The 14278-nt window shown below is 39.4% G+C and overlaps 1 protein-coding gene across 2 annotated transcripts in view; it reads left to right on the top strand.

Annotated features, from left to right (window-relative positions):
* Chi (LIM domain-binding protein 2 Chi) overlaps nucleotides 1-14278 on the top strand; it is a 111154-nt gene that overhangs the window by 6437 nt on the left and 90439 nt on the right. For both annotated transcript variants that reach the window (XM_069137108.1, XM_069137107.1), the window contains exon 3: nucleotides 466-1123. In XM_069137108.1, coding sequence (XP_068993209.1) covers nucleotides 466-1123 — 658 coding nt within the window. The remainder of the gene's footprint in view (nucleotides 1-465; nucleotides 1124-14278) is intronic.

Below are 14278 nucleotides of genomic sequence, written 5' to 3'. Positions count from 1 at the left end.
CCTGCACTTGTCGGAAAATATCAGTGGGAACAGATGGGCGATCGAGTAACTGAGAATTTAAGTTAACCTAACTATCATTGAGGTGACTAGTATTTAGAAGATTAGATTAGAAAGTACAATATAAGAACAAACATAAAATTATTGCCATTTTGTTCTGTAATACCGAGCAAGTTTATAACTCGATGTAATTTGTTCTCACTTAATTTTATACAAACTCGCAAACGGTTCGCACATTTTTACTAGAACTTTACTTACAGTTGAATGAGAAAGTCAAAATTTGAGTATTAATTGTAAGGAGCAGCACGCCTTGTTCACCTATATCTTGGTAATACGCTAACTATGCAAATTGAGGTTCAACAAGTTCTGTTGTGATAAGACAATTAAAGAAAAACAAGTTGAGACATAAATTTCTTGCGTTTTCTCAAGTATGTAACAATTGACTAATTTACATCGTTTCTTTTGCAGGCTGTAGCCGTCTGAATACGCCACTGGCTGCGACCACCACGCTGGAGGACCCAGGGACACCTGCCTCCTGGAAGGGCCCGCCGCCCGGATCGGAGGCTTCGCCGTTCACGCCGAACTCTGTCGGTCAAGGACCAGGACCAGGTTCGGGACCTTACAATAATTCGGGAGGCCCACCGAGCAACACGGGTGGGTTTCAGGGCCCCAGCCCGTTCCCCGGTGGGGCGGGCAGTCCGGCAGGGGCCCCACCTTATCAGGGGCCGCCCCCAGGCTCCGGAACGCCTCAGTACACCGCGTCGCCCGCACCAAGCGGCTCGTCGACTCCCGGTCCAGTGCCGCCCCCTAATTCTGCGGGATTTCCACCCCCGCCGAACAATTCCGGACCTCCTTACAATGGCCCGGGCCCAAGTCCGTTTGGATCCCCGTCCGGAGGACCTCCGCAGTTTGTGGGACGACCGGGTTCGTCCGGACCACCCTTTGTGCCCCCCGGTGCAGGTAATCCTCACTTTCCGTCACCAGGACAACCTTTCGGTGGTCCGCAGTATGGAATGCCACCTGGGAGCCCGTTCGGACCTGGCGGACATTCCATGGGCGGTCCCATAGGCCCCGGACATCCTGCGATGATGGGAACCGGTGGACCCGTCGACAGGATGGATCAAGGGTGAGTTTTTACTTTTCAACAAACACCTACGTCATTGCTTTCAAACTTGGACCAGATACTAAAGCGAGGAAAAATATTGGCCTCAGACATATTTTTATCGCATCGTACGGTGGAACGAATGATGTTTTATTGTCAGTTTGAGCTATGGTGAATCGTACGCCAAGTATAGTCACAAATTAAATCAGCATCGGTTGTATCTAAGACAACAAGCCCCTTCCTATCAAATGTTTTTGGTGTTGAGCTTAATGAACGAGGAGATCCGAAGCTATGATTCATTTTCCGTCTTTCCTTCTGACTTTTTGTCAAAACGTCTAACTAATGTTACGCTGAACTTTCTTCGTAGCAGTTGATCGTAGCAGTCGATCACTGGCCCAGAAGTATCGACGTGTTCTGAAAAGAAGCTGCATTTACATGCATTTGAACGTTTACCGTGCAACAGATATCAACATTCAGACTCAGATAGTTGCTTGAATAACTTGTTATGATTATTATTCGCGCTGTGAATTTGCAGTTCGTAAATAATGGCGGTTTAAAATATAGATAAGGAGAGAAAAAAAAATCAAATCGAATCAACGGTTGACGACACACGATTGTGTCAATATTAAAAACCTATCACTCGGAAGTAAAAAATCATTCACCACGCGCGTTAGATTTACGACAGACCGTAAAGTTGATCAGAGACACTAATGACACCGTCGGCATTTCTCATCTCCATAGAAAAAAAGGGAAAAAAATTTGGTGTAAGAGAAAAACAAATCAATTATCTGTCTCGGGTGATAGCGGGAGATTCATTTAAAGTGTGGACTAGCTCGAAGCAGCAAAATCTCGTCTCTTATTCTCGCAACGAACATCTCTCCGTTACGTTTCCGTCGTCATAGCAGCGTACTTTTGCCGGAACGTTATCCGTGCGTAAGTAATCATTCTGTGTAATACATGTACATATTCACCAAGGGTAAACATGTGTTTATAAATATTTAGCACTAACTTACGGTGTACTTAATACGGTTTTCGTTGATTTATATGGCCACTCTAGAGGACAGTAAGTACGTATTGACTTAACGTGCGGCTGGTCTTTCTCTCTATTTCTGTTTATCTCGAAAGAGAGATTTGTATGGGGTCTAAAGTGCCGGGAGAGGTTTCAGCTCTTTCTGCCGTATAGTTTGTATAATTATGTATGGAAAACAATGTATCGACGATAAACCAACGATATTGTATACAAATATATACATTGAACCATGTTTAGTTGGAACACAAATCCACAAATATATACATATAGTATATATATATGTATTTATATGTATATATATATATGTAATATACCCTTATTCAAAAGCCAACTCGCCCTCTTGAGAAGTCTCTGATTCGCGATATCGGGTATCATCTTGGTGCATTTCTTCTCTTTCCAGTCCTCTGCTGTTCTATTCTCTTCTCGCGATTGCGTTGATGAGAGGGGTCGACTTTTTCTCATACCTTTGATGAGCTCGATGTACACGTACGTCCATCCATCCATCAATCCATCCGCACCTCAACACTCATACCTTATTCGACGAGGCTTTCACCTCTTCTACGTCGAATGGCCCACACACACGCTCACGCATACCGATACGCATACAAAAGTACACACCGGATGTTATTTATTATACGTGAACCTTGCCCGGTCCGCATTCTTGTTGATAACCCCGAAAGAGTCTCTCCTTCTCGCGCGGTCAACCGGAGAATTCGTCTCAATTATTATTGCTCGTCTCGCGTATACCTGCACCGCCAACGCAATGCCTTGACGCTTCACGACCAAAGGACCATTATCGCTATTTTTCCAAACCACGTTTAAGGGATGTGCCGTCGCCTTGCTTTTTGCCGCCGAGGAATTCCTGCCACCGTGCAGTGCAATAAAAATTGAAAAATTTATAACTTTGCTTTATCGTTTTCCGCGAGATACGTTTCTTAGAAATAACGTTTCGTTTCCTGCAGATAGCCGAAAAAGAAAACAAGAGAAATCGATGTTCCTTACTTGTGATTAGATTAGGTTCGTCTGTTTTTTTTTTCTTTCTTTTTTCATTCCTTTACTTTTCGAACCACGAAGCAACGGGTTTTTTTTTTTTATTTATATAATCTTATATGGTGCAGGAATACTCCGGAAGCGGCAAACGCTTATATACCATATACGGTAATATCGATAGGAAGTACAGCGTGTACAGATCTACGTGTATAATGTTACAAGGCAATAATTTAAAAAAATAAATGAATAAATTTAAAGAAAATAATTATAAAAACTATTTAGAAAGAAAGGAATCTTTCAACAAATACTTTTGCCACTGCTTGTACTTCAGCGGCATTATGACGCGGGGGTGGTGGGGGAGGATATTTTCGTACACTACTGTACGCGATCCACCCCCACCCCCTTACTCGGCTTGTGCCGCTCTGCGTACCTCTCTTTTCTCCCTTCCTCTCTCTCTCCCTCCTCCAACCACTCCCGACCACCACTACCACCACTACCACCACCACCACTACTACAACCACGTTACGCGGAGGGAGGGCAATGTCTCTCATTCTCCTGTAATATTTACATGAAAATATAAGGATGATTTTTGAGGTCCATTCGACGAGACTGAAGCTAGCAGCCAAACGTTCTAATGTTCGTTTGAATAAAGTAGTGAAGTCGGAAAATCAAAATTTTGTCAAATACTTTGAAATTCCGATACTCTCACAGAATTATAAGGGTAAAACTGAAGTGCATTTTTCTATTTTCAAAAAGCTTAACACGTTTGGCTGAAAAACTCTGGCTGCTACCTTCAGCTTCATCTCTATTCGATTTCATTCCTTCGTATTTTGTTTATTAATCATCATCATTTTTGGCTCGTTAGGTAATCATGAAATATGTAATCATGGTGTCAATTTTTTCTCAGTGAAACACCCCTTGTTATTTGATAAAAATAACGTAATTGTTTGAGCAATTTTATCAGCGCAGACGATACAAGATAGCAACGTTTAAGAATTTACTTACGTTTGTATCGTAACGATTCAGGCTGAGGAAAAACCGTTACTTCCCGATTTCGGATTCCGTTTGAAATTCGGTAAATCGTAATAAAGCAAAATATACTTACTCACGTTTAGAAATCTTCGTTCCTTCAAAGTCATTGTGAAAATAATAAAGAAGTGATTTTTTCCCTCTCAATATTTCGTTACGATAACGGTGCTAACTTTTGTCTCGTGATTGTTTGCAATTATTTTTGACGACAAAATTTCGTTGAAATATTTTCTAACGAGTATTTCGTACCCAGGTACATATATTGTACCGATTGGGAACCCCTGCGGACTCGTCCTTTTCCCTCCCCCCTCCTCCCCTCTTCTCTCTTCTCTCTTCTCTCCGCGTCGTTTCTCCTCTCCGAACCGTGGAGGAGGATTCCTGTCCGTCTGTCCATTCGTCCGCCACCTCCGTTCAAACCCGACACATCCTCGCGGGTCGGTTTCACTCGCGTGCGCGGAATTGGCGAAAATGCGTTGAAAGAGGAAAGAAAAAAAAACGAAACATGAAGGGGGATGAGATTTTTTTTCTCACATTTTTGTTATTATATTACTTGGGTGTGGTGTGTGCGGCGAATGTACGATACATTACAATTCACCACCTCAAAGCAGAGCTCCTCCTGTCGTCGTCAACAATTTTTAACCCCCCTCCCCCCCTCAACCCAGTGTTTGGAAATAAAAAATTTTTTTTTTTCTTTTTACGTTCTCATTGGTTCGAGGAAATGAATTATATTATATGTATATAGTGTATATTACATATTCCTGCAAAAGGGAGGAAACTAAATTTGTATAATTACAACGTGTCCATGCTGCTTTACCATCGGTCGCTAATGCGTTCATATGTTGGGTAATTGCTGCTTTTAGTCCGCACGATGTATTTTTTTAAATATTTTTTATACGCATGGGCTTACCTAAATATGTGCGTACGTATGTTTCAAACCGTATTGCGTATATATGTATTTATTCTCTCTGCACGTATCGTATCGGTGAAATATCGTTTTTAAAGCTATATTCAAAACTTATTTTGTTTCTTCGTACGATCTACAGTATTACACGTGCACTTATGATATTTCACACAAGTATTATACGGTATGTAGTAATTGTAACGTATATTACGTTTACTCTGCATATCGGGCGAAGAAGAATTCATTCGCTTCCTAATCTTAACTTATATTACGATACACCGAAACTCTCGTGCTCGTGATGACGAAGAGAGGATATTTTACTCTTCTCGTCAAGTATGTATATTATTCTGAAGTGGGGAAGGAGGGTTTGTTCATATTATATTATATGTTATATAATATACGACCAGTGGATCCGCCGCCGTTTCTTCACGTTGTACTTTACTTATCGATTCACGTGCACCGCACGTTTTTAGGTCGGATAACAACGTGCGGGGCGATGATGTATGAATCAATGGAAACGCAAGCGAACGTAAGACGAGAAATTTTGTCTTAACCCTTTTTGGCAATTTGGGGGAGAATTTTATTCAGAGATTTATACAGCATGGTATTTTATTCACTAGCATATCTATCATTCGTATACTTGATAATATGCATTTGCGTAATTTATTATTATATATTTATCTAATACCGGTATTTCGGAAAATCGTGAGATGAAAAGAAGGAGAGAAAAAAAAATTTCGTTTCGTTAATTTTACCGAGCTTGCCGAACAGTTTTGAAAGTTGTTTATTATTACATTACGTTACCCTGTTACTTTCTCTATCGTTAGTCCAGTAATTTTATACATATGCCAAACTTTCGGTACAAGAACTAATCTTATCATCCCGAAAATACACTCAGACTAATTGTACATCGATCTCTTCCTCCGGATCAAAGGTTGAGGGATTGTTGTTTCTCGTGTTGTTGTCGCTGACTCGTATTTGTTTTTTTTTCTTACCCTGTTTTCTTTACCTCGATGCAATCGTCGTGTTCGACAAAAGTTGCGCGTTATTATTACTATTATTATTATTATCATCGTTGTTGTTTCAAAAATAGTATCCAACTATCCTACCGATCAGTATTGGTACATAGTATATGTAGAATAAATACACGGGCGATATAAGGATATTTATACAAAAGTATGGCACATATTATATACCCTACCTCACATCACCTAACCCAACGTAAATACCTTACCTATGTATTGTAACACATACTATGTACATAGACACTCTGTTGGCCTAATCGTTCTCTCCTTGGCTGTATTCGATGTTTTATATATATATATATATATTATGTATATAATGTATGTATATATGTATGTATGTATGTATGTATGTATGTACATAGGTAGAGTGACGTGTGTATGGATATAGGTATCCTATGTATAACACCGCGTGTACGGGGGTGGTTGGCAGGGGGATTGAAGGGGCGGGAGAGGGAGAAGATAGTATTGATTTTTACCGATATTTAGCCGTGGAATTATCCTCCCTTCTATATGCCTTTACTCTCCCTTTCTCTCTCTCTCTCTCTCTCTCTCTCCATCTCTCCGCTTCTCGACTTATCATTTCAATCTCGTTGTCGCCGATGATCTCTCGGTTAATTATCATTCTGTGTACGCGAATACTTTCTCTTTTAAGTAGAATATCATCCTCGCTACGGCGTCGCGTGGTACATCCTTCTTTTTGTCTCTGTTTCTCTCGTTTCTCGTTACTTTTTCCCCGTCTTTCCTTCTCTCGTCTGGCACCCTTTGGATAGGTATATTATCACGGGCCCGTCCTAATCCGCCCCCCCGCTCCCACCTTTATTTCCTCCCTCTTCATCCCTTCTTTTCATTCACCACAATTACCAACCCTCGTCGTCTAGGTACCCCATTCTCTGCATCATCGTTGCAAATCGTACGAATTTCGTTCGGGTGTATGGGGTGTGCGAAGTAAAAGGAAGAAGAAGCGGAGGAGGTGGCGGAATAAGGGAAATTTGAATACCTGAGATAGTCGCGGGGAAGAAGTTTGTATGCTAAGGAGGTGGCTATATGTTTTCCAAAATCCTAACGCTTTCTTTCCGATTTTCTATTTGTACGTGTGTGTATCCGCTGTAATATACATGTAGGTTTGCATACGTAAGAAAGAATATTTTGTAAATTTTCTACCCTCCTTTTACATTGTTCGATCTTGTTTAAAAAAAAACAAAAATTTTTACTCGTTATGCCATACGTTTCATGTTATTCTTTCAGTTTCGCTTGAAATGAAGGTTTTCACAGTTTGTGAAGAATATATTTCTCTAGATTTTTCATTCGTCGTACCACTTTATACATTCTATGTTACATATTACTTAATACCGAACCTGCTTTCGTTTTTTTTCTTACGGAAAATCGCACGCTGTTGTTCGTAAATTAATAGTCAGACAGCAATTTAGTTACTAGGTAATATTGATGGTATTAGTATTGATGCGTAAAAAAAAAAAAAAAAAATTGTCATCAATCAGTGACGTATTTCTTGAAGGGTTACTGGAAAAATCTCGTACGTATACTTAGAATACATGGAAAAGTCGGGTAATTTCAGATTCCAAAAAGCGTAGGAATCTTGAATAACTTTCGAGAGTTACAGCTTTTCGTAAAATTCTTGCCAACACGGGTATAAATAATAATAAAAAATTGAATGTAGGCACTTACAAACTCTTGCTACTCGATTTCCCTGCTGCCAGATACGCAATGTAGTAAAATTTATGCTATGCTATGCTAGATCGCGATTTTGTGGTTTCGTTTTATCTCTTCTACATCGGTGTATGGTTACGATAATGATTAAATAATGATGATGCCGATGCCGGAAAAGCAATTGTCTTTGGATAAAATTATTTACCCCGAAACGTGGCTGGCGTCACATTACGCATGATTGATTGTCAGGATTTTTCGGTATTCGTTTGCGATAATACCGACGTATGAAGAGGTGATCTTCTTGTATATATATGCATATGTATATGTGTATGTGTACGGTTAATTCGTAGGTATAGTTTTCACCCAGTCGCCGCTTGGCGTCGCTAGAAATTCAACCGCCACGTTTGAGAAAAGTTTTATACAAAAGATGACGATGATGATGATATGTAAGGTGTGAATGATATATTCATCTGCACTTCTGTGCAACGTGTAAAAATAAGCGTGGAGCGTACCTATATCGAAGAGAAGTATAATGCAGTAGATCAGCTTACAACCGATAAAGTAGAAAACTGCGAAAACAATTTGCGAAAGACGGTCGAGGACTTTCTTACAGAATTTTAAATAACATTACCTACAAGAAATTTATTTACATTATAATATATCCATGTGGTTCAATTTGATTATTTTCTTTAATTGGTATTATGCTTTTTTTCTGTTTCTTGTTTCCAGTCTTACACCGTAAACTCTGCGAATTTTACAATTCGTTATTGATCAGTATTACAACTGAAAATTTACATAACCGACGTTTAATTACTACTCTTAATATTATATCCGAAGAAATTTTATTCCACTCTCATTTTTCGCTACGCAATTTTTCTTATTTCTGTCCGATACAATTATTATACGATAAGCAAGAAATTTTGCGGTAAACACGTTGCGCGAAGCGTTATCGTTTCACTGACGACGACGACGATGAAGGCATGTATGTGATACACGTGAAAGAATAAAAGAAAAAAATTCAATTCAAATTTACGGAAGTAAAACCGAAGTTTGATGCCGGTATGTTTGTAGTAGTAATAAGAGAAGAAACGAGCGGTAACTTCGTTACTGTACGTTACATTATTGGCTGTAAGGGAGGCTGAAACAGGGCGAAAAGGGGTGGCGAGGGAGGGGTGGGGGAGGGGGGGGGAGACAGATGTCCCATTGTACGACACTTCTTTCGGGGGGTGACTCATTTTCATTTGTAGAGTTTCACCCTTCGTGACCCAGGTACTCGATTCCTCGCTGCTCTTGTCGCACCACCACCATCACCACCCCTTCTACTTGTTTCGTTCGTATTTGCAATATCGACGTGAACCACTTTACACGGCAATGAGTTACACGCGTGCAGTGTACACGGTCAGATGGAAAAGAGCAGATTTTACTAAAAACTGCAGGAAGAGAGATACACGTCGAAAAGGTTTCCTTTTTTGCTAAAATATACTTCGTAAAATGCAGAATTTACTGTAGGTTGTATAATCAGTGAAAACCACTATTGTGCGGTGTAAAATCTCTTAAATATATAGTAAAAAATATAGTTGACACGGGTTATATATATATATATATATATATTTATTTTTTTTTTCTACCAACAACCTTCTTTTCCTGCAGTTTTGAGAGTAAAATCTCAACATTTTTCCTCTCTCTGTGTAGTAAGATTTTTTTTGTATAAAGGGAATAATTCTAGTGCATGTGAAAAAGAACTGGATTTAAATCGAAATTTAAAATTTGATTCTTAACGTAAGAGTAGTCGGGACGTGCGGTATAAAAATTTTGAGAAAAGAAAAACGAAAACAAAAAAATTAAAATGTTTCCCAACCACTTGAATGTTCTTTCAATTCTTCTCTTTTATTTTCGACTCGCCGCCCAGGTTAGCTGGAACAAGTACATGATATGATTTAACGATAAGCTGGCACGATGTAGGTACACGTACGTGGAACAATTTCTTACATGCAGGTATACAAAGTGGGTGTAAAATTGCAGATTTCGATATGTCACGCCGTATCGTGCACCTGTATACACATATACGTATACGATACACCTGTGCGTACATCGAAAGAGAAACGAGAGAAAAATGACGAAGGTTTGAATGTTTGAATGTTTGCAGAACTTTGCGGCCTTTTGTGCAGGTGCACGTATAAAATATTATGTATAATTATATCTTACAAACGGGGGAGACAATATTTCCGGTGGTTGTTGAATATTTTATAGTCGTCAGATGCGCACCGTGACTTTTAGGCGAGATTTGAGAGCGCGAGTAGATAAATTGAGTTGATATTATTTGCGCAGTACTTTAAACATCGGGTGTGTTAATTTTTGCAATTTCTTCCGCGCGTGGATTCAAATCACGAAATTCTTGTACAACATCAGCAGGCAATTCGTTGATATTTTTGTATGAGAAGAAATGTTCTTATCACATTCATGTTTGTAGAAATAGAGGTACGTTGAAAAGAGAAATAGAGAGAAAGAAAGAACTTGAGGAATTCGGTATGTATATCGTGCTTCTCGTTTTCTCAACCTTTTAATACCGTGGCAGCATGCCGGCATGCTGGACTATTATCCTTCCAAGGATTCCCTGGCATGCTTTCGACGCTTATATATATATATGTATGTATGTATATACACATGTGTAACAACAATAACAACACTTCAAGAAAAATAACAATAACCGCGGTGGCTTCGAGGAGCATACACATACATATACATATACATATACGTGCATACGTTTAGCAGGCGAAAAATCTCTACGAAATTAAAATACTTGCGAGGACCGAGTAATGGGCCGCATTCTTTACTCGATAATGTTTTCCTTGTGCGTATAATTAACCTACGTATGGGATGCGCTTTTATGTATAATCTGAAAGCTTGCTAATTGCTACAGCGCACTGTTTTCTACCTACATTATTATGCCTGCCCATACGTATAATGTACCGAACAAACAAAGCTGTTTCTCTAATTGTAAGTAAGATAATCACAGAGCACAGATCGTGAAAGGATACGCGAAAGAAAATTATTTCCTTGTGGGTTTTTTTGAAAAATTCTGTTTAGTATCTTTTCTTTTATTTTATTTATTTTTTTTCACGGAATGTCAGTTGCCTTGCAGTTTTATTTGTAAAGATGTATTGCTTCGATGTTTTCATAATTATGAGACCACTTTGATTTGTTTCCACTTATGATTACGAATATGAAAAATGTCGAATTCGGTTTAGATTATAATTGATAATTGATTAGTTTTCACGCAGCTCATCTTGGTCTTCCGTTGTTGGTCCCTTGGGTAGTAGGATGGTTTAATTGTTTAATATTATGTAAGACAATAGGAAGTGGCGGCATTGCTGCTGGGCAAAGTTTATATGACCGAGGGGGGAGGGGGGGGAGGAGGATGAGGAGGTTTGTGCCGGTGAAGGGGGGGCAGGAAGGTAACGGAATGGGTTGCGCGGAGGAGTCGGCAGAAGCAGAAGCAGAAGCATCGAGCAATTACTAGGCAATTAGTCGTGTGCAAGCAACAAGTGAGCATCGCCAGTCGCCGCAATCCTACCTCATCGTCCCGCTCTTTCTCTCTCTCTCCCTCCCCCCCCCCCTCTCTCTCTCTATCTATCTATCTTTCTCTTCGTCTTATCCTCTCTCCTACATGTTCACCCCTATCCGTGTGTTCCTCTACCTTGTCGCGAAACAATCCTGTAGGTAGGATGTTGATTTTATTTGTATTTTTTGCCTTTTTGTTTTTTACGTGATGGTCGAAGACCACAAACTCCAGTCCCTCTTTTTCTTGTTCTTCATTTTTTTTTCTTTATCTTCTGGTCACATTTCATATCCTTTCTTAGCTGTTTTTTTTTTTTTTGTTTTTTTTTTTTAACCACTCGTCTTGTCTTCGATATATCACCTCTTGTGTAATTCTCGAATTTTATTGTACCTGAGTACAGGAATTTAACGAGTAAAATTCACTTCTTATTTTACTTGTACGTAATATACCCACGATAATTTCGCTCGCGTATGATATAATACATCGTACAATGGACTGCGCGCATTTTTTTGCCTTGTGCAAATTCACCTGTGCAAATTTCGTCTGCAGCCCGTATGCGTCGAAATGAAATTTGTGGTATTTTTATATTTATCTCGTTCTTTCTTTCTCCACCTCTCTCTTCAATTAATAAGGTCTCGTACAATTTTATTTGGATGAATGATTTTTTTCCCATTTTGCTCCACTCGTGTTTAAGCCTTGACAATCCGCGGCTCGATTCTCGCGGTGCGCAATACTCGACAACAATGGTGCGTGTAACATGTTTTCATAAATAAAGAGAATGATTACACGTCCAATACAAAAGCGACTATTGCGTAATGTTTCCTGATTGTAGACACATAAATTTCCGCAACGATGATCAACCGTGGCCTGTGAATAACAAGCAATGACAATATATGTATTACAAATAGATGCGTAGGTATATTAGACTATTTCAAATTACGGCAGTGTTTGAAAAAGAATTTTTTTTCTCACTGTTTCGACAAGGTCTAAACCTTTTTGCCGAATCAAAATTTTCAAAATTCTTCCAAAGTGTATTAAATATTGAATAATGTTACAAAATAAGTCCTGATTTTATTAACATCTGCAGGATTTCTTTATTCCAATGTAAAAGAAAATCTTATATATTAACATTTTTGATGATAGTTTAACTATACACACGATTTGTACGTACCTAAATTATTTACATCAGTCAGTAGACGTATACGTTTACGTTTATTTTGGAAAATACCGCGAAGTAAACTAGAATTAGACTCTTTTGCCCGTTATTTGATCGAGGCACCACCTCCACCACCATCATCACCACCACCGCGATCTCTCAAGCCTTGAGCTTTAAAAATACAATGTTTCGGAAGTATTTCTTCCATTTTTCGTTTTTACAACGCGAACTAAATATTCAGACCTTGTCTCGAAGACGAGGGAAAATAAAACTAAAAAAAAATATCGTTCCAATTTGAAAGATTGTAACGTATGTATAGCAATAATGAAAAGGACGAGAAGCATATACCTAGATCTGTATAATACAACCTAACCTGAAACCCACTCTTGCCGGATGGTGTACTCGACTCGCAGTGCTCCACTTCACTTCACTTCACTTCACTTCACTTCACTCCACTCCACTCTTGCACTTCGCCCCGTACCTCTTCCTCTTTCTCTTTCTCTTATTCCGGGGTTTCCGACTCTTCCTCCGCAGTTTCATCCCTCGACGACGACGGCGGCGGCGGCGGCGGTAGTTTGGAAGGCTGGTCGCGGAGGGTGGGGGGCGTTTTTCAAATAATTACATCGACGACTCGTAGTAGCGGTGGCGGCGAGTTGCCATGGCGACCGCAGAACCGCCGCCGCCGACCGCCGCCGACCACCGCAACCCTCGAATCCGGATCGACGGACGAATTTCTGAGGGAGAGAGAGAGAGCGTGAGGTCCAGAAACGCGGTTAGTCGAAGGGTGGCGCGTCGATCGGAGTATCTAGTCGTAGGTGGTACTCGCCTCGATCCTTCGTCATTTTCAAAGACGGCGCAGTCGGCAATCTTCTCTCCACGAGATACGCGGAACCCTTTTCACCGTTCTCCGGAAGGGTTGGTTGGTTGGTTGGTTCAGCGGTTGCGAATATTATGCATTGTACCTGTACTACCTGTTGTAATTGGCTCGATGTGTTGTTTACAGAAGACGGGTTATTTTTTATACACTCAAATTGTTGCGATTTTTCCGCTTTAACCGCATAGAAAAGTGAAATTGTTAACGAAATTAATTTAGTTTCTGTAAAGTATTTTACTATTGACGTACGGTCCGGTTAAATTTGTCTCGAAACTGAGGTTCGATAAGTTGTTATAACGATTAACCTCGAAAGTGAGATTTTTCTAATTCTTAATTCATCGCAACACTTTTCTGGCCTGACTGTATTGTATTCTTAACCGTTGGTTTAATCTAACGATAAAACATATGAAGATTGAGGTAGAGATTTTTGAAGATTACACAGGTATGCGTATACGTATGTATACAGAACTAACTGCACAGCGTTCGGAAAAATATATTCCGCAGGTCGATAGTTTTTTTTTTTTTTAATTGAAATAAATTCATACGAAATACTCTGTTGAAAACATATAATATACCGTGCAGATCTCAATAGGTACACACGTATTATATGTAACAGTATCTAATTACAGAGTATATATCAGCGTTGAAAATTGTAGGTATTATTACCGTAATATATATGAAAGAAAATACGCAACTCTTGGATGATGCAGATAATTATACCTTATACCCATCATGTACGTAATACGCGTTTGTATCACGTTCGTATGTGTCGTGGTGATTATACAGCCGAATATAATGATTATGATAACAATAATAGTAATTATGTAGTGGAGATATTTGCAAAATAGAGTATATATGCTCGAAGAAAGTAAAAGGAACAAATAGAGTTAACAAAGTTGATGAGTAAATAAAAACTAGTCGCTTCGCTCACGCTGTAAATTATTGCAATA

Source organism: Neodiprion pinetum, chromosome 6 (assembly GCF_021155775.2).
Source record: "Neodiprion pinetum isolate iyNeoPine1 chromosome 6, iyNeoPine1.2, whole genome shotgun sequence".
Taxonomy (NCBI): Eukaryota; Metazoa; Arthropoda; class Insecta; order Hymenoptera; family Diprionidae; genus Neodiprion; species Neodiprion pinetum.
This window is presented reverse-complemented; position numbering and strand designations above follow the sequence as displayed.